Source organism: Bos grunniens, chromosome 1 (assembly GCF_055505025.1).
Source record: "Bos grunniens cultivar Pamir isolate PY7600 chromosome 1, Bosgru_T2T1.0, whole genome shotgun sequence".
Lineage (NCBI taxonomy): Eukaryota > Metazoa > Chordata > Mammalia > Artiodactyla > Bovidae > Bos > Bos grunniens.
The window spans coordinates 64675851-64697392 of NC_141165.1; the positions used below are offsets into that span (position 1 = coordinate 64675851).

General features: G+C 38.1%; 1 protein-coding gene across 4 annotated transcripts in view; it reads left to right on the forward strand.

Annotated features, from left to right (window-relative positions):
- Positions 1–21542, forward strand: part of LOC147379552 (uncharacterized) — a 201524-nt gene that overhangs the window by 131578 nt on the left and 48404 nt on the right. For 2 of the 4 annotated variants that reach the window (XR_015161938.1, XM_086394897.1), the window contains one exon: positions 12962–19899. The exons of the other annotated variants lie outside the window; for them this stretch is intronic. Coding sequence is in view for 1 of the 2 variants with exons in the window: in XM_086394897.1 (XP_086251023.1) it covers positions 12962–13031 (70 nt within the window). In the remaining variant the exon portion in view is untranslated. Of the gene's footprint in view, positions 1–12961; positions 19900–21542 lie in introns of those variants that run through there. 4 annotated transcript variants of the gene reach the window in all.

Consider the following 21542-nt stretch of genomic DNA (forward strand, 5'->3'; position numbering starts at 1 on the left):
TAATTTTTGCTAAAATAAAAATAATGTTTATTCCTTGTTGTAAGGTATATTAGGGCTTCCCTGGAATCTCAGGGGTAAAGAATCCTCCTACTAATGCAGGAGATGTGGGTTCAATCACTGGATCAGGGAGATCTCATGGAGAAGGAAATGACAAACCTATTCCAATATTCTTGTCCAGGATATCGCATGGATAGAGGAGCCTGGCAGGCTACAGTTCATGGGGCTGTGAAAGAGTCGGTCATCACTTAGCAACTAAACAACGAGGTATATTAGTTTTAAAAGATATTTAACTTTTGTGGAAGTTTCTGACAGCTAACCAGTATCTATTTCTTCTTTAGGCATGTAAAATCCAAAGAATCAAAATGTTAAATTTTAGATAGTAAATCTAATTTCTGCACAGACCATTTCTTTGTTTTTATTGAAATAATTATTTATACATTTAATATCGAATTCATTAAGTGAATAAAGGAGACAACATTTATATCATTGGACTTTAAAAAATTTATTGTTTTAAATCACTGATAGATCTTTAACATTTTTTCCTGCAAAAAAGTTGTGTAAGGATATAAACACAAGTATCTAATCTTGAAGAAATGTATAATGGAAAAGAAGCATTAATTAACAACATTTTCTGGAGCTACTGTGTAGTCATGGTTACACTCTTAAACATTTGTAAGTTTTTTTCATGTAGAAGGGTTTTTAGTTCTTAATAATTGCTATTTTCCTTTCAAAATTATGTCCAAAATATTTCCAAGATGAAAAATAAATATATGGTTTATTTTAATGATTTACATTAGGAAAGCCATTTAACTTTTTAAAAACAGATCTGTGGAGGAATATTTGTCATATAATACATTACACACAAAGTGTGTAATTTCTGAAGTTTTGGGTCATGTATACATCTGTGAAATCATCAGTAACTACAGTGAAGATAATAAACATGTGCATCACTTCTTTTAATTCTTTTCTCCTATTATTCCCTGTCCTACTCTTTTGTCCTCAGGCAACCCCTGATCTGCTTTGTGTGTCTGTAGTAATCTCCTTCATATTCTCTATCTCTGTGTGTGTCTTGCTTCTTTCATCTCACGTAATTATTTTGAGGTTCATCCATTTTGTAGTGTATTTCAAGACTTCATTTCTTCCTTTTCCTGAGTAGTGTTACACTGTGTATGTATTCTGCAATTTGTTTATACATTCAGCTATTGAAAGATATTTGGGTGTTCAGATTTGGGCTATTAACATTTGAGTACAAGAGTTTTGTATGATCGTGTCCTTCCTTTCTCTTGGAGAAATACATAACAGTGAAATAGTTGTATTATGTGGTAGGTGTATTTTGACCTTAAGAAACTGTTAGTTCCCACCAGCTATGCATGGTGGTAAGAATCTGCCTGCAATGCAGGAGATGTGGGTTCAATCCCTGAGTCAAGAAGATCCCCTGGAGAAGGAAATAGAAACCCACTATAGTATTCTTGCCTGGGAAATCCCATGGACAGTGGAGCCTGGTGACGACTTCGAGACTAAACAACAACAAACGTATGATAGATTTCCATTTCCTTCATATCTTCACTTAAGTATTTTTCATTTTGTCTAGTCTGATAGAAGCAGCGATGTCCTGTTGTAGCTTTAATTTACGTTTCCCTAGGAGGGATTTTGTTGAATACCTTTTCCTGTCCTTACTAGTCATGTGTATATTTTCTTTGGTAAAGTGTGTAACTTTTGCCAATTTAAAAATTGTGTTTGTTTTCTAATTGTTGACCATGGAGGATTATTATGTTCTAGACACAAGTATTTTATCAGCTACATGCTTTGTAAGTATTTTATCCTCATCTATGGCTTGTCTTTTATCATTTTCTTAAAGTATGTTTCAAAGACGACAAGTCTTTCTTCTTGATGAGGTCTAGGATCCACTTTGAGTTAATTTTTGTGTATGGTATAAGTTATTGATCAAAGTTCATTTTTTGCATATGGATATATAACTGTGTATTCATATGATAAAAGACCCACTTCTCCACTGACTTGCCTTTGTCCTTTTGTGTAAAGTAATGTGTCCATATACTTGTGGGTCAACTTCTAGCTCAGTTCTCTTCCACTTTTCTGCTTTTCAGTCTTGGTGCTAATATACACAATCTTGATTACTGTAACTCATAACAAGCCTTTCAAACATAGAATGCTAATCATCCAGATTTTTTTCCCAGTTATTTTGGCTCTGGTAAATTCTTTGAATCAGATTGCTAATTTTTACAGAAAATCTCCTGAGATTTTTATTGGGATTATACCAAATCTATGTATCAGTTTGAGGAAAACTGCATTGTAATAGTGTTGAATCATCTAAACCATGAGCACAGTGTTTCTAGTTACTTTTGTCTTTAATTACTCTGTATTATTTTGTATTTTTCACTCTATTAATCTGCATTTCCTATCAGATTTATTCCTATTTCCTATATTTGATGCTATTTTATATGGCATTTTATTTAAATTTTGACTGTTGCTAGCATTTTTTATATTAATCTTATATACTGCAACCATGCTAAAATGCTTGTTTTTGTTGTTAAGTTGCTAAGTCGTGTCTGACTCTTTGCTACCCCATGGACTGCAGCACAACAGGCTTCCCTGTCCTTTACTATCTCCTGGAGTTTGCTCAAACTATGTCCATTGAGTTGGTAATGCCATCCAACTATCTCATCCACTGTCACACCCCTCTCTCACCCTAAATCTTTCCCAGCATCAGGGTCTTTTCCAATGCGTTGGCTCGTCACATCAGGTGACCACCAAGTATTGGAGCTTTAGTTTCAGCATCAGTCCTTCCAATGAATATTCAGGATTGATTTCCTTTAGGATTGACTGATTTTATCTCCTTGCAGTCCAAGGGACTCTCAAGAGTCTTCTCCAACACCACAATTAGAAAGCATCTATTCTTTGGAGTTCAGCCCTCTTTATTGTTCAACTCTCACATTTTTACATGACAACTGGAAAAACCATAGCTTTGACTATATGGGCCTTTGTTGGCAAAGTGATGTCTCTTCTAATTTAAAATGCTTATTAGTTTTCATATAAAAAAAGAAAAACCTTTAATTTTCAGATGAGTTTTAGATTTTTTGGGGGAGGAAGAAGTTTCCCCCTCTACCCTTCTTGAGTTCTTATGGCTGGAAATGGACACAAGACAGATTAACAGGAAAAACAGAAACAAATTTAAATTGTTCACAGAGAGGTCTCAAAGAAATAAAACCTAAGCAGATGCTAAAGCAGGTAGCTTTTATACTTTTTAGCTATAGAAACAATAAATTTGAGAGGAACTGACAGGGCAAATAATTAAGATTACAATGATTAATTAGTACAAAAATAAGCAAAGTTTGGGCTTGGGTAATAAATTAGTTTGGCCACCTCATGTGAAGAGTTGACTCACTGGAAAAGACCCTGATGCTGGGAGGGATTGGGGGCAGGAGGAGAAGGGGACCACAGAGGATGAGATAGCTGGATAGCATCACCGACTTGATGGACATGAGTTTGGGTAAACTGTGGGAGTTGGTGATGGATAGGGAGGCTTGGCGTGCTGCGATTCATGGGGTTGCAGAGAGTCAGACATGACTGAGTAACTGAACTGAACTGAACTGAACTGGATAAATTAGTAAAGACATAACAAGGTGTTTTTATACAGGCTTATTGGCCTAGAATTCCTGATCTCTCTGGTAATAAGGATTATCTTTCTGCCATCACCCCATAGCTGAACCCCCAGCCTCCACAGGTACAGAGGGAGGGTACCTTTCACATGGAAAGTTTATTTTCTGCTTTCAGGGAGATAGGACGGGAAGTTTTGCTCCTGAATCAGTCATAGCTGAAGTAATGGTAATTAAGGTAATTAGTATACCATTGAGGCATATTTTGGTTTTGCTTCCCTGGACCCCAGCAGTTTCATAGCAAAACTGAGCAGAATATACAGTTCTCTTCTGTCCTCTTGCCCCAAGCACAGCCTTTCCAACTGTCAAAATGACGTTACTTTTAATTATTTCTTTTTTCTTATTCATATTTCTTGTACTTGTGTCTCTTGAGCTTCTTAGATATGTGGATTTAAAGGTTTCCAGCCCCCAGAATGGGAGAAAATAATAGCAAATGAAGCAATGGACAAAGAATTAATCTCAAAAATATACAAACAACTCCTGCAGCTCAGTTCCAGAAAAATAAACAACCCAATCAAAAAGTGGGCCAAAGAACTAAATAGACATTTCTCCAAAGAAGACATACAGATGGCTAACAAACACATGAAAAGATGCTCAGCATCACTCATTATCAGAGAAATGCAAATCAAAACTACAATGAGGTACCATTTCATGCCAGTCAGAATGGCTGCTATCCAAAAGTCTACAAGCAATAAATACTGGAGAGGGTGTGGAGAAAAGGGAACCCTCTTACACTGCTGGTGGGAATGCAAACTAGTACAGCCACTATGGAGAACAGTGTGGACATTCCTTAAAAAAACTGGAAATAGGGCTGCCATATGACCCAGCAATCCCACTGCTGGGCTTACACACCAAGGAAACCAGAATCGAAAGAGACACATGTACCCCAATATTCATCACAGCACTGTTTATAATAGCCAGGGCATGGAAGCAACCTAGATGTCCATCAGCAGATGAATGGATAAGAAAGCTGTGGTACATATGCACAATGGAATATTCAGTTCAGTTCAGTCGCTCAGTCATGTTCAAGTCTTTGCGACCCCATGAATTGCAGCACGCCAGGCCTCCCTGTCCATCACCAACTCCCGGAGTTCACTCAGACTCATGTCCATTGAGTCGGTGATGTCATTTAGCCATCTCATCCTCTGTCGTCCCCTTCTCCTCCTGCCCCTAATCCCTCCCAGCATCAGGGTCTTTTCCAATGAGTCGGCTCCTCGCATGAGGTGGCCAAAGTATTGGAGTTTCAGCTTCAGCATCAGTCCTTCCAATGGACACCAGGACTGATCTCCTTTAGAATGGACTGGTTGGATCTCCTTGCAATAATGGAATATTACTCAGCCATTAAAAAAATACATTTGAATCAGTTCTAATGAGGTAGATGAAACTGGAGCCTATTATACAGAGTGAAGTAAGGCAGAAAGAAAAACATCAGTATACTAATGCATATATATGAAATTTAGAAAGAAGGTAATAATAACCCTGTGTGTGAGACAGCAAAAGAGACACAGATGTATTGAACAGTCTTTTGGACTCTGTGGGAGCGGGCGAGGGCAGGATGATATGGGAGAATGGCATTGAAACATGTAAAATATCATATGTGAAATGAATTGCCAGTCTAGGTTTGATGGATGATACAGGGTGCTTGGGGCTGGTGCACTGGGATGACCCAGAGGGATGGGATGGAGAGGGAGGTGGGAGGGGGGTTCAGGATGGAGAACACATGTACACTCATGGCAGATTCAAGTCAATATATGGCCAAACCAATACAATATTGTAAAGTAAAATAAATTAATTAATTAATTTAAAAATTGGATAAATTTGGGCCATTATTTCTTCAAATTTTTTTTTCTGTTTTATCACTCTCTTGTCCTTTGAAGAATCAAATTACATGTGTATCAGGCCACTTGTAGTTGCCTCACAGCTTGCTATTCATTACTTTAAAAGTAAAATCCTCTTTCTCTTTGTGTTTCATTTTGGAGTTTTTCTATGGCTATGCCTTCAAGTTACTAACATTTCTTCTAATCTAATCTAATTTCTTCTAATCTATCATTAATTTCAATGATTGTATGTTTTCACCTCACTCATTGTAGTTTTTATCTTAAACATTTGATTTAGGTCCTTTTTGTTTCTTTCTCATGTCTTCTCAAATTTTCAACACATACAATACAGTTACAATACATAATCTAATGAAACAGTTTGAATTCAGAATAAGAAATGAGAATTCTGTTGTCTTCTAATATGCTAGGCAGGAGGAGAAGTGGGCAACAAAGGATGAGATTGTTGGATGGCATCACCAACTCAATGGACCTTATTGGATGGCATCACCAACTCAATGGACATGAGTGTGATCAAGCTCTGGGAGATGGTGATGTACAGGGAAGCCTGGCATGCTGCAGTCCACAGGGTTGCAAAGAGTCAGACAGTACTGAGTGACTGAACAAGAAGAATTAAACTAGATATTAAAAATACTTGCAAAATTGTGAATAATACCAGTGTTTTTACTAAGCATTTTCATAAAAATATACTAACTTAATATGTAATGAGTTTTTATGGTTATTTTTAAATGAGTTAAATATTTTTAACAGGTTTTAGTTTTAAATTTCCAATATAATGCTGCTGCTGCTAAGTCGCTTCAGTCGTGTCCGACTCTGTGCGACCCCATAGACGGCAGCCCACCAGGCTCCCCTGTCCCTGGGATTTTCCAGGCAAGAACACTGGAGTGGGTTGCCATTTCTTTCTCCAATGCATGAAAGTGAAAAGTGAAAGTGAAGCCGCTCATTCGTGTCCGACTCTTAGCGACCCCATGGACTGCAGCCTACCAGGCTCCTCCATCCATGGGATTTTCCAGGCAAGAGTACTGGAGTGGGGTGCCATTGCCTTCTCCATCCAATAAATATCCATAAATTTAACACGTATAAACAAAAGCACTTTGAAGTCTTCAATGCTTATTAAAAGTACACAGTGGTCCTGAAACAGAAAGATTTGAAAAGTACTGATTGATTATCTACACATCCCTGCATTACCATGAAGGATAGTAACTTTGACATTAGGTAGTTTCTGGAAGGTGTTTTTCTGAGATTTACAGATAAGCTGTGTTCTGTGGTCTGAATGTTTGTGTCTCCTCAAAATTCATATATGGAAATCTTAATTCCAATGTGATAGTATTAGGAGATGGGGACTTTGGGAGGTGATTAGGTCAGGAAGGTGAATGAGATTAATGATCTTATGAAGGAAGCCACAGAGAACTCCCTTGCTGCTTCTACCATGTGAGGACATGGAGGAAAGTTGGCAGTCTGATATTTGAAAGAGGATCTTCCTCAGAACTTGACCATACTGGCACCCTGCTCATGGTCTTCAGTCCTCCAGAACAGTGAGAACTAAATTTATCTTGTTTAAGTCACCCAGACTTGGTATTTTGTTAGGGCAGCCCTAATGGACTAGGACACTATAACAAAGTATTTATTCATAAATTTCACAACTATAAATTCTAATGGATCTGATTTGCTAGGAAATAGAGCATCATTCAGAAATAGCCTGGGATAAGCCTTAAAGATCCATGAAGTGAGAATGTAGTAGATCATGTAATATGAGGCTAAAGCTTTAGTCTAGCTCTTATCAGTTGGGGCATATGCAATTTTGTTTACTCAATTTTTAAATGAATCAAATTGATTGAACATCGTACAGTTGTTCTGAGAATTAAATGAGATGACAGAGTTTGCAGTGTTTAGAAAACTGTTGCAGCATACTTGTGCTAAGGTTATTTAGCCCTGGTGCTATTTGCACTTCTAATTTAAAATAGAAATATGGTCTGAGATAAGATATAGCTCTTCTGGGCAAACTTTTGAGGTTTTATGTTTGTTCACATTTAGGTATGACCATTAAGTAAAATTCAAATTACTATCTTACATGCTAGGACAAAATATGTTGATTTTATTTTTCTGGTGAAACTGTATGTTTCAATTAGCTGAGATTCCTAAATTTTTTTTCTTTTTCCTTGCACAGTTTTCTAACTGCTTTTGTCCAATATGTTCAAATAATTTAAAAATACTATTAAATTTTAAAATATGATTGCAGATACTATTTATATCTTTATTGTTTCCCCAGACTTTGAACCTTATGTTTTAGAAGGAAAATGGAATTGCTTTCATGTGTAGTATATGTGCTTTCAATTCACTATAAACTTTCTTTTCAGTAAGAAAATAAAGGACTTTTTCAAGGTTCATAAAAGTTAATTTTATTTAGGTTGTGCTGTGTTGTGCTCACTGGCTCAAATACTTTAATAAAGAATCAAGAATTAAAAATCTTAAAATATGTATTGATATTGGTAGAATCATTTACCTAGAAGTATAATAGTAAGAACTACATATTAAAAAGTACAACAAATTAGAGTGTTTCTTGCTATTCCTATTTTATTTATATGTTTATTGACTGTATTATTTCCCATTTTGGAGATCTGAAGAAAAGGATATTCATAGTTGGAAGGGATTTTGAAATAGTGCTTACTACAGTCACCAACAAAGGTTCATCTAGTCAAGGCTATGGTTTTTCCAGTGGTCATGTATGGATGTGAGAGTTGGACTGTGAAGAAAGCTGAGTGCCGAAGAATTGATGCTTTTGAACTGTGGTATTGGAGAAGACTCTCGAAAGTCCCTTGTACTGCAAGGAGATCCAACCAATCCATTCTAAAGGAGATCAGTCCTGGGTGTTCTTTCGAAGCAATGATGCTAAAGCTGAAGTTCCAGTACTTTGGCCACCTCATGTGAAAAGTTGACTCATTGGAAAAGACTCTGATGCTGGGAGGGATTGGGGGCAGGAGCAAAAGGGGACGACAGAGGATGAGATGGCTGGATGGCATTAGGGACTTGATGGACATGAGTTTGCGTGAACTCCGGGAGCTGGTGATGGACAGGGAGGCCTGGCGAGCTGCGATTCATGGTGTCGCAAAGAGTCGAACACGACTGAGTGATCTGATCTGATCTGATAACCTATTAGAATTTAGAATAACAAAAGACTTAGCTTTATTATGTTTGAGAATACTTTTAATACTCAAATAATACTCAAGTTTTTTATTTATAAGAAATTAATTTTTGGTGGTAATTGCTAATTCTCTTAGTTAAATTTATAGTTAAGACTATAGATTGTGTTGAAATTTTGGTAATTGTAAATATGAGCTTTAGTGCCATGGATATTCAACAGAAGTAAGAGAAAAAGGTTTATTCTACAACTTTTGTCCTCTAGTGTTCAGCAAAGGTGGGTAAATGAGCTATGTCAAATTCTACTTTAGCAGTGAAGGAGTTAAAGTAAAAATATCCTAATAGAGCTTAAGGTCAGATCTTAAGAAGCTTGTTTATTCCAGTTTAACTGTGTAAAAGTGTGATAAATAAATCATTTTATGTGGGCTTTGGTTGAAAAGGATAATTTTTCTACTTGAGATATTGAAAGTTTATAGCTTTTTTCCTTCCAGTTAAAAATACTAAACAATTTCATTATTTTGACCCTTATTAATTTGACAATTATAATAGCATAAGAGAAATTTACTAAAACGGAAAGTGATTTATGTCAAAAAGTGTTCTGCCCTTTTTTCCTTTAGAAGTCTTATACTATCATGTCTTCTATTTATAAGGTCTTATATCTTTAATCCATTCTGAGGTTTTTTTTTTTTTTTAATAAAAAAGAACGAAAAGTTGCATTTTGCAGAAACATGGATAGACGTGGAAGACATTATGCTAAGTAAAATAAGTCAGTCAGAGAAAGAGACATTACTATATGATATCATTTACCTGTGAAACCTAAAAAGTACAACTAACAAGTAACTGTAACAAAAGAAAAGCAGACTCACAGATACAGAGAACAAACTAGTGGTTACCAGTGGAGAGGGATCTGGGGTAATACGGCCGGGGAGTAAGAGGACAAACTATTAAGTATAAGATAGGCTCAGGGTATATTGAACCACATGGGGAATATAGCCAATGTTTTGTAGTAACTGTAAATGGAAAGTAACCTTTAAAAATTGTATAAAATTTAAAGATTTAAAAAGTAAATAAAAGAGTGAAAATTTTAAACAATGAACAGTGAGGTTTTGAGTGATATAACTGTCATTTTTTTTGGTCATTTTTATTTAACTCCACCTTGTATTAGGGTTCCAAAAGACTAATTGATTTTCTTAGCTTTCCTCACTTTTTACCACCCATTGCTTTTTAAAAAGAATACAGACTCAGGTGGAAGCTGAGGCTTTTAAAAATCATGTTTATTGCTTTTTATTGTTTCCATCTCTTTTCCCTTAGATTTAGAGGGGGAGCGAGTGAGAGGGACAGGGAACAGAGACAGAGAGAAATAATTATGAATTTCACCATTAGATCTCTTAGGTATATATGGAGTACTTATAAAACAAAAATACAGAACAGCAGAGGAACAAGACGACGGAGGAGTAGGTGGACATAGAATACATCTCTCTCCACAGGTACATCAGGAATATACCTTCAGACACAGAAATGCATGCAGAACACCAGCTGAGAGCAGACAGGAGTACCTGACCAGCAGAAATAATGTATAGACATGTGCAAAATTCGATAGAATGAAGGAACTAGGGGGAAAAACAGCAGTGTTAGTAGGAGTGGACCTGCCCTCGGCAGGTCGCAGAACTGAAGCAGGGGTCTGATTTCCCACATCAGGGCTATTGTCTGAGTCAGAGGAAAAATGTTTAAGGCTGAGACGGAAACAGCTGATCTGTGGCAGCCTAAAAGGAGTGAGAATCAGACAGTATTTGCTGTAGCCATACTTAGCCTAGATGACCCAGTAGCTGGGAGCTGGAGTGTAGGGATTGTGGAGCAATCCCAGGGCACGAGCTGCTGTTGACTGTGGAGAGACTGATCAAGGGGAAGTGAGGGAGGAGATTATGGTGGGAAATGCCTGTGGAAGAAAGCCAGGCAGCCATGGAAGCAAGGCAATACTGCCGAGTCACACTAGAGTGTGGAGCCATCACCATAGCCTCTCTCCCCCTTCCCGCCAGCATTGGCAGCTGAACAATAGAGAGGCTGGCCCATCAAACGCCTGATGCACTGAATTACAGAGTAGGATTCCACCCAGGATGCCCCTTTAAGTCCCTGATGTGCCAATCTACAGAGTAGGGCCCAGGCGGGGGGCCCCTCTATGTGCCTGATGCACCAAACAACAGAGAAAGATCCCAGGCAAGGAAGCCCTCTAAGTGCCTGAACAGGCAGAGCTGTGGAGAAATACTGGCCAAAGAGGCCGTCTGATCACCAGCTACAAGAGGCTCAAAAAAAGACTCTGATAAGGCCATAACTCCTGTGGCAGAGGCAGGCCATGTCTCTGCTCACTTAGCACCACCAGGGTGCCTGTAAGCCAAGCAACTGCACTGCCTTTATGCTCAACTCTTACTGGGGCAGAGCTGCCACAGGCAAAAAGTCTATGCCTATGTGTGTAGGGTTGCTTCAGCAGTGTCCAACTCTTTGCGACCCTATGGACTGTGGCCTGCCAGCCTTCTCTATCAGGGATGGGGGTTCTCCAGTTAAGAATACTGGTGTGTATTGGCTAATATTGGTTGCCATACCCTTCTAGAGCACTATATTTCTGGCTGCCTTAGCTGCCAACTGCCCTGAGTACCTGGCACTGCCAGAACCCTTGAGACTCAAGCAGATGCACCACCTCCACACCTGGCCCTCACAGGGGCAAACCCAAGTCCTCCATGGCAGCCTCATGAGCAAACCCCAGTGGACAACCCATATCCAGAGGTGGAAATAAAATCACAGTTGAAACCCAGGGGCAGTGTGACTAAGGAAGATGACTCAAAACCCTCCCACCAGCTGCAAATTAAATCCACATTATCAGCTAGGCAGACTCTGTGTCTGTGGAATGTATAAAAGGTCATTGAGAGCTCCTACAAAGGAAAATGCACTAGTTCTGATAGCTGTGGACACTGGAAGCAAGAACACAGAGGAGTAGGAGCAGATTAGAATCTGAGCTGCCCTCACAGCTGGTCCAAAGATCAGCACAGTATTGGAGGGCATCCTAGGGAGGTGAGGAGGAGTGTGACTCCCAGCGAGGGAAAGGACTCTGACCACAGTGACTCAAGAAAAACATTTATTATTATCTTTTGACTTGTCCTGTAGATTCTTTTGTATTTGTTTTGGAAATTGGATTTCTTTTTTTCCCTCCTTCCCCCTCACCCCACCATTGTACTTGTCAATTTTATTGGTACTATGAAATCTAACTAAACTTTTGAGCTTTTTCTCCAATATGTTTTTTTACTGTTGTTATAAACCTCTGCCTCTATATTGGGCTTTTGAAGTTCTTGGAAGGCTTTTTATTTCTCTCTCTTTTTTTTTTTTAATTTTAATTTTTTAAGCCTATTATTACTTTTCTATGTTTATTCCTTTGTTTGCTTTTCCTACTGTTCTTTCCCCTTGCAGTTAATCTTTAATATATATAAATCATCTTTATCTACCTCTATTTAACTTTGCACATCTATTCTTTCTTTCTTTTTTTTCCTTTAGTCTCAACATATTTGTTAGTTTTATTTTCATTGCTTTATACCCCATTTGGCACCTTGCTTCAGTTTGTTTTCCAGTTTGTGCTTTAGTTAGTTTTGTTCTGGTAGATATAATTTTAGATTTCCTTTCCTGGTCAATCTATTGTACTTTATTTTTGTTGTACTGTTTTGATTTTGCTTATGGGTGTTTATATATGTGTGTATATTCAGTCACACTTTTTATTGTTGTTATAAACCTCTTCATCTACATTGGGCTTTTGTAGTTCTGTCGAGTTTTCCTTTTTCTCTTTCTCTTTCTTCTTCCATTTTTTAAAATCTTTTCTCTTTTTTTATAATTTTAACTTTGAATTTTTTTAAGCCTGTTATATTTTTTCTACATTTATTCCTTTGTTTGCCTTTCCTACTGTTCTTTCCCCCTTGCAGTTAATCTTTAATATATATAGATTTTCATCTACCTCTATTTAACTTTGCATATCTATTCTTTCTTTTCTTTCCTCTCAACATATTTGTTAGTTTTGTTTTCATTGCTTTATTCCCAACTTGGCACCTTGCTTTAATTTTGTTTTCCAGTTTGTGCTTTAGTTAGTTTTGTTCTTAACTGGCAAATATAATTTTTGATTTCCTTTGTTTACTGGGTCAATCTATTGTGCTTTATTCTTGTTGGACTGTTTTGACTTTGCTCATGGGTGTATATGTGTATATTCCATTTTTTAAATTACTATTTGCCTGATTTTGTAACTGTCAGTTGTCTGGGGTTCATCTTTGGTTTCTCATTTAGAGGGCAGAAACCAAAAAGAAGAAAGAATTCAACTTTGAATCCTGGGAAAAGGAGACCTCAAACACAATAAGTTAAAAAAATAATGGAAAGACAGAGAAATATTACACAAATGAAGGAACAAACTAGAAACACAGAAGCCCAAATAAATGAAGAGGGAAATAGGCAAACTACCTGAAAACTGATTCAGAATAATGACAGTAAAGATGATCAAAAACCTTGAAAACAAAATGGAGAAAATGCAAGAATCAATTAACAAAGACCTAGAAGAATTAAAGAATAAACATGCAGAGACAAACAACACAATTATTGACATTAAAAATACTCTAGAAGGAATCAATAGCATAATATCTGAAGCAAAAGAACTAATCAGTGAGCTGAAAGTTAAAATGGTGGAAATAACTTCTGAAGAGCAGAAACAATGTAAAAAGAATAAATAGAACTGAGGATACTCTCAGGGAACCCTTGGAGAATATCAAACACACCAATATTTGAATAAAAAGGGTCCCAGAAGAAGAAGAGAAAAAGAAAGGGTGTGAGAAATTTTTTGAAGAGATTATAGTTGAAAATTTGACTAACATTGAAAAGAAAATAGTCAAGTCCAAGAGGCACAGAGTCCCATACAGGATAAACCCAAGGAGAAACATGCAAAGACACATACTAATCAAACTAACAAAGACTAAACACAAAGAAAAAATATGAAAATTAACAAGGGAGAAGCCACAGGCAACATACAAGGAAAACCCCATATGCTTAATAGCTGAGCTTTCAGCAGAAACTCTGCAGACCAAAAGGGAATGGCAGGATATATTTAAAGTACTGAAAGTGAAAAATCTACAACCAAGATTACTGTACCCGGCAAGGATATCATATAAAATTGATGGAGAAATCAAAAGCTTTTCAGACAAGCGAAAGTTAAGAGAATTCAGTACCACCAAACCAGCTGTACAACAAATGTTAAAGGGACTTATATAGTCAAGAATTACAAGAGAAAAAAGATCTAAATAGTCAACCCTAACAGTTAAGCAAATGGCAATAGAAACATATATATCAATAATTAATTTAAATGTAAATGGATTAAATGCTCCAACACAGACTGGCTGAATGAATACAAAACACAACCCATATATATGCTGTCCTCAAGAAACTGACTTTAGACCTCAAGACACATATAGACTGAAAGTGAGAGGATGGAAAAATATATTCCATGCAAATGGGAAGCAAAGGAAAGCTGGAGTAAAAATCCTCATATCAGACAAAATAGACCTTAAAATAAAGAAGATTACAAGAGATAAGAAAGAATACTACATAATAATGAAGGAATAAGTCCTAGAGGAAGACATAACAATCGTAAATATCTATGCACCCAACATAGGAGCACCTCAATACAGAATACAAACACTAACAGACATAAAAGAAGAAATTGACAGTAAAACAATAATAGTAGGACACTTTAACACCCCACTCACACCAATGGACAGATCATCAAACCAGAAAATTAACAAGGAAACAGAAGTCTTAAATGATACATTAGAGAGATGGATCTCATTGATACCTTCAGGACATTCCATCCACATGCAGAAGAGTACACCTTCTTCTCAAGTGCACAAGAAACATTCTTCAGGATAGACCATATATGGGGTCACAAATCAAATCTCAATAAATTTAAGATAATAGAAATTGTATCAAGCATCTTTTTGACCATAACACTATGAGACTAGATGTCAATTACAAGAAAAAAAACTAAGAAACACAAACACATGGAGATTAAAACAACATGTTTCTAAATAACAGACAGGTTACTAAAGAAATCAAAAGGGAAATAAAAAAATTTCTAGAGACAAATGACAATGAAAACACAACAACTCAAAACCTATGGGATGCAGCAAAAGTGTCCTAAAAGGGAAGTTTATAGCAATACAACCCTACCTCAACATAAAAGAAAAACATCAAACAGACCACCTAACTTTACATCTAAAACAACTGGAAAAAGAACAACAACAACAACAACAACAAAAACCTCAAGATTAGAAAAAGGAAAGAAATCATAAAGATCTAAGCAGAAATAAATGAAGAAGAAATGAAAGAAACAAGAGTAAAGATTAATAAACTAAAAACTGGTTCTTTGATAAGACAAACAAAATTGACAAACCTTTAGCCAGACTCATCAAGAAAAAAAGAGAAGAATCAAATCAACAAAATTATAAATGAAAAAGGAAAGGTTACAGCAGACAATGCAGAAATACCAAGGATTATAAGAGACTATTATGAACAACTCTATGGCAATAAAATGGATAACCTGGAAGAAATGTAAGATTCTTATAAAAGTTCAATCTTCCAAGACTGAGCCAGGAAGAAATAGAAATTATGAATAATTAAAAGCACTGAAATTGAAGCTGTGATCAAAAATCTCCCCCAAAATAAAAGCCCAGGATCAGATATCTTCACAGGAGAATTCTATCAAACATTTAGAGAAGAGCTAATGCCTATCCTTCTAAAACTCTTTCAAAAAATTGAAGGGAAATGAACACCTTTCAAACTCATTCTAAGAGACCACCATCACCCTGACACCAAAACCAAAGAAAACACAAAAAGAGAAAACTATAGGCCAATATCATTGAAACATAGATGGAAAAATCCTCAACCAAATTTTAGTGAACAGGATTCAGCAATACATCAAAAAGCTCATACATCATGATCAAGTTGGGTTTATTCCAGGAATGCAAGAATTCTTCAATATATGCAAATCAATCAATGTGATACACCATATTAAAAAATTGAAAGATAAAAACCATATGATAATCTAAATAGATGCAGAAAAAACCTTTGACAAAATTCAGCACTAAATTATTATTAAAATTCTTCAAAAAATGGGCATAGAAGGAACCTACCTCAACATAGTAAAGGCCATATATGATAAGCCTATCAGATCAGATCAGATCAGATCAGATCAGATCATTCGCTCAGTCATGTCCAATTCTTTGTGACCCCATGAATTGCAGCACGCCAGCCCTCCCTGTCCGTCACCAACTCCCGGAGTTCACTCAGACTCACGTCCATTGAGTTAGTGATGCCATCCAGCCATCTCATCCTCTGTCGTCCCCTTCTCCTCCTGCCCCCAATCCCTCCCAGCATCACAGTCTTTTCCAATGAGTCAACTCTTCGCATGAGGTGGCCACAGTACTGGAGTTTCAGCTTTAGCATCATTCCTTCCAAAGAAATCCCAGGGCTGATCTTCTTCAGAATGGACTAGGTGGATCTCCTTGCAGTCCAAGGAACTCTCAAGAGTCTTCTCCAACACCACAGTTCAAAAGCATCAATTCTTCGGTGCTCAGCCTTCTTCACAGTCCAACTCTCACATCCATACATGACCACAGGAAAAACCATAGCCTTGACTAGACGAACCTTTGTTGGCAAAGAAATGTCTCTGCTTTTGAATATGCTATCTAGGTTGGTCATAACTTTCCTTCCCAGGAGTAAGCGTCTTTTAATTTCATGGCTGCAGTCACCATCTGCAGTGATTTTGGAGCCCAGAAAAATAAAGTCTGACACTGTTTCCACTGTTTCCCCATCTATTTCCCATGAAGTGATGGGACCGGATGCCATGATCTTCGTTTTCTGAATGTTGAGCTTTAAGCCAACTTTTTCACTCTCCACTTTCACTTTCATCAAGAGGCTTTTGAGTTCCTCTTCACTTTCTGCCATAAGGGTGGTGTCATCTGCATATCTGACGTGATTGATATTTCTCCCAGCAATCTTGATTCCAGCTTGTGTTTCTTCCAGTCCAGTGTTTCTCATGATGTACTCTGCATATAAGTTAAATAAACAGGGTGACAATATACAGCCTTGACGAACTCCTTTTCCTATTTGGAACCAGTCTGTTGTTCCATGTCCAGTTCTAACTGTTGCTTCCTGACCTGCATACAGATTTCTCAAGAGGCAGATCAAGTGGTCTGGTATTCCCATCTCTTTCAGAATTTTCCAGTTTCTTGTGATCCACACAGTCAAAGGCTTTGGCATAGTCAAGAAAGCAGAAATAGATGTTTTTATGGAACTCTCTTGCTTTTTCCATGATCCAGCGGATGTTGGCAATTTGATCTCTGGTTCCTCTGCATTTTTTAAAACCAGCTTGAACATCAGGAAGTTCAAGGTTCACATATTGCTGAAGCCTGGCTTGGAGAATTTTGAGCATTACTTTAGTAGCGTGTGAGATCAGTGCAATTGAGCGGTAGTTTGAGCATTCTTTGGCATTGCCTTCCTTTGAGATTGGAATGAAAACGGACCTTTTCCAGTCCTGTGGCCACTGCTGAGATTTCCAAATTTGCTGGCATATTGAGTGTAGCACTTTCACAGCATCATCTTTCGGGATTTGGAATAGCTCAACTGGAATTCCATCACCTCCACTAGCGTTGTTCATAGTGATGCTTTCCAAGGCCCACTTGACTTCACATTCCAGGATGTCTGGCTCTAGGTCAGTGATCACACCATCGTGATTATCTGGGTCATGAAGATCTTTTTTGTACAGTTCTTCTGTGTATTCTTGCCATCTCTTCTTAATATCTTCTGCTTCTATTAGGTCCATACCATTTCTGTCCTTTATCGAGCCCATCTTTGCATGAAATGTTCCTTTGGTATCTAAAATTTTCTTGAAGAGATCTCTAGTCTTTCCCATTCTATTGTTTTCCTCTATTTCTTTGCATAATCACTGAAGAAGGCTTTCTTATCTCTTCTTGCTATTCTTTGGAACTCTGCATTCAGATGCTTATATCTTTCCTTTTCTCCTTTGCTTTTTGCTTCTCTTCTTTTCACAGCTATTTGTAAGGCCTCCCCAGGCAGCCATTTTGCTTTTTTGCATTTCTTTTCCATGGGGATGGTCTTGATCCCTGTCTCCTGTACAGTGTCACAAACCTCATTCCATAGTTCATCAGGCACTGTATCTGTCAGATCTAGGCCCTTCAATCTATTTCTCACTTCCAGTGTATAATCATAAGGGATTTGATTTAGGTCATACCTGAATGGTCTAGTGGTTTTCCCTACTTTCTTCATTTTAAGTCTGAATTTGGCAATAAGGAGTTCATGATCTGAGCCACAGTCAGCTCCTGGTCTTGTTTTTGCTATCTGAATAGAACTTCTCCATCTTTGGCTGCAAGGAATAGAATCAATCTGATTTTGGTGTTGACCATCTGGTGATGTCCATGTATAGAGTCTTCTCTTGTGTTGTTGGAAGAGGGTGTTTGTTATTACCAGTGCGTTTTCTTGGCAAAATTCTATTAGTCTTTGCCCTGCTTCATTCCGTATTCCAAGGCCAAATTTGCCTGTTACTCCAGGTGTTTCTTGACTTCCTACTTTTGCATTCCAGTCCCCTATAATGAAAAGGACATCTTTTTTTGGGTGTTAGTTCTAAAAGGTCTGGTAGGTCTTCATAGAACCGTTCTACTTCAGCTTCTTCAGCATTACTGGTTGGGGCATAGACTTGGATTACTGTGATATTGAATGGTTTGCCTTGGAAACGAACAGAGATCATTCTGTCGTTTTTGAGATTGCATCCAAGTAGTGCGTTTCGGACTCTTTTGTTGACCATGATGGCTACTCCATTTCTTCTAAGGGATTCCTGCCCGCAGTAGTAGATATAATGGTCATCTGAGTTAAATTCACCCATTCCAGTCCATTTCAGTTCACTGATTCCTAGAATGTCGACATTCACTCTTGCCATCTCTTGTTTGACCACTTCCAGTTTGCCTTGATTCATGGACCTGACATTCCAGGTTCCTATGCAATATTTCTCTTTATAGCATCGGCCCTTGCTTCTATCACCAGTCACATCCACAGCTGGGTATTCTTTTTGCTTTGGCTCCATCCCTTCATTCTTTCTGGAGTTATTTCTCCACTGATCTCCAGTAGCATATTGGGCCCCTACTGACCTGGGGAGTTTCTCTTTCAGTATCCTATCATTTTGCCTTTTCATACTGTTCATGGGGTTCTCAAGGCAACAATACTGAAGTGGTTTGCCATTCCCTTCTCCAGTGTACCACATTCTGTCAGATCTCTCCACCATGACCTACCCATCTTGGGTTGCCCCACGGGCATGGCTTAGTTTCATTGAGTTAGACAAGGCTGTGGTCCTAGTGTGATTAGATTGACTAGTTTTCTGTGAGTATGGTTTCAGTGTGTTTGCCCTCTGATGCTCTCTTGCAACACCTACCGTCTTACTTGGGTTTCTCTTACCTTGGGCGTGGGGTATCTCTTCACGGCTGCTCCAGCAAAGCGCAGCCATTGCTCCTTACCTTGGACGAGGGGTATCTCCTCACCGCCGCCCTTCCTGACCTTCAACGTGGGATAATTCCTCTGGGCCCTCCTGCGCCCGCGCAGCCACGGCTCCTTGGACGTGGGGTTGGTCCTCCTGGCCACCACCCCTGGCCTCGGGCGTGGGTTGCTCCTCCCGGCCGCCGCCCCTGACCTCGGACATGGGGTAACTCCTCTTGGCCGCCATCCTTTGGGCATGGGGTCCTCTCAGCTTCTGCCCCTGACCTCGAACGTGAGGTGGCTCCTCTCGGCCGTGCTTAGCATGCCGGTCACAGCTGCCTGCGCTTTAGTGTGCCGGTCACAGCTGCCTATAGCAAACATTATTCTCAATAGTGAGAAACTGAAAACATTCCCCCTAAGATTAGGAATAGCACAAGGGTGTCCACTTTCACCACTATTATTCAACATAGTTCTGGAAGTCCTAGCTACAGCAATCAGAGAAGAAAAAGAAATGAATCCAGATTAGAAAAGAAGAAGTAAAGCTCTCACTGTTTGCAGATGACATGATACTGTACATAGAACACCCTAAAGATAGTATCAGAAAATTACTAGAGCTAATCAATGAATTTAGCAAAGTTATAGGATACAAAATCAATACACAGAAATCATTTGCATTTGTAAATACTAACAATGAAAAATCAGAGAAATTAAGGAATCAATCCCATTCACCATTGCAACAAAAAGAATTAAATATCTAGGAATAAACTTACCTAAGGAGACAAAAGAGCTGTACACATAAAATTATAAGACACTAATGAAAGAAATCAAAGATGACATAAACAGATGGAGAGAGATTCTATGTTCCTGGGTAGGAAAAAGAAAATAGTGTGAAAATGACTCTACTACCAAATGCAATCTACAAATTCAGTGCAATCCCTTTCAAATTACCAATGGCATTTTTCACAGAACTAGAACAAAAAATTTCATAAGTCATATGGAAGCACAAAAGACCCCGAATAGCCAAAGCAGTTTTGAGATAGAAGAATGGAGCTGGAAGAATCAACCTTCCTGACTTCAGGTTATACTATAAAGCTACAGTCATCAAGACAGTATGGTACTGGCACAAAAACAGAAATATAGACCAATGTAACAAAATAGAAGGCCAAGAAATAAACCCATGCACCTATGGGTACTTTATTTTTGACAAAAGAGGCAAGAATATACAATAGGGCCTCTGTATTGAAGACAGCCTCTTCAATAAATGGTGCTGGGAAAACTGGACACCTACATGTAAAAGAATGAAATAAGAACACTTCCTGACACCATACACAAAGATAAAAAATGGATTAAAGACCTAAATGTAATACCAGAAACTACAAGACTCTTAGAGGAAAACATAGGCACAACACTTGATGACATAAATCAGTGCAAGATTCTCTATGACCCACTTCCTAGAGTAATGAAAATAAAACCAGAAGTAGACAAGGTGGACCTGATTAAACTTAAAAGCTTTTGAACAGCAAAGGAAACTGTAAGCAAGGTGAAAAGACAGCCCTCAGAATGGAAGAAAATAATAGCAAATGAAACAACTGACAAAGGATTAACTTCCAAAATATACAAGCAGCTCATACAATTCAATACCAGGAAAATAACCCATTCAAAAAATGGGGAAAAGACCTAAACAGACATTTCTACAAATAAGACATACAGGTGGCTAACAAACATGAAAAGATGCTCAGCATTGCTCATTATTAGAGAAATGCAAATCAAAACCACAATGAGATACCACCTTACACTGGTCAGAATGGCCAACATCAAAAAGCCTGCTGCTGCTGCTACTGCTGCTAAGTTGCCTCAGTCGTGTCCAACTCTGTGTGAACCCACAGACGGCAGCCCCAGGCTCCACCATCCCTGGGATTTTCCAGGAAAGAACACTAGAGTGGGTTGCCATTTCCTTCTCCAATGCATGAAAGTGAAAAGTGAAAGTGAAGTCGCTCAGTCATGTCCAACTCTTAGCGACCCCATGGACTGCAGCCTACCAGGCTCCTCTGTCCATGGGATTTTCCAGGCAAGAGTACTGGAGTGGGGTGCCATTGACTTCTCCCATCAAAAAGCCTACAAACAATAAATGCTAGAGAGGGTGTGGAGAATGTATTGTTGGTGGTAATGTAAATTGATACAGCCACTATGGAAGACGGTATGGAGATTCCTTAAAAAACTAGGAATAAAACTACCATATGACCCAGCAATCTCACTACTAGGCATATACCCTGAGGAAACCAGGGTTGAAAAAGACCCTTTATGAAAAAGACCCATGTATCCCATTATTCATTGCAGCACT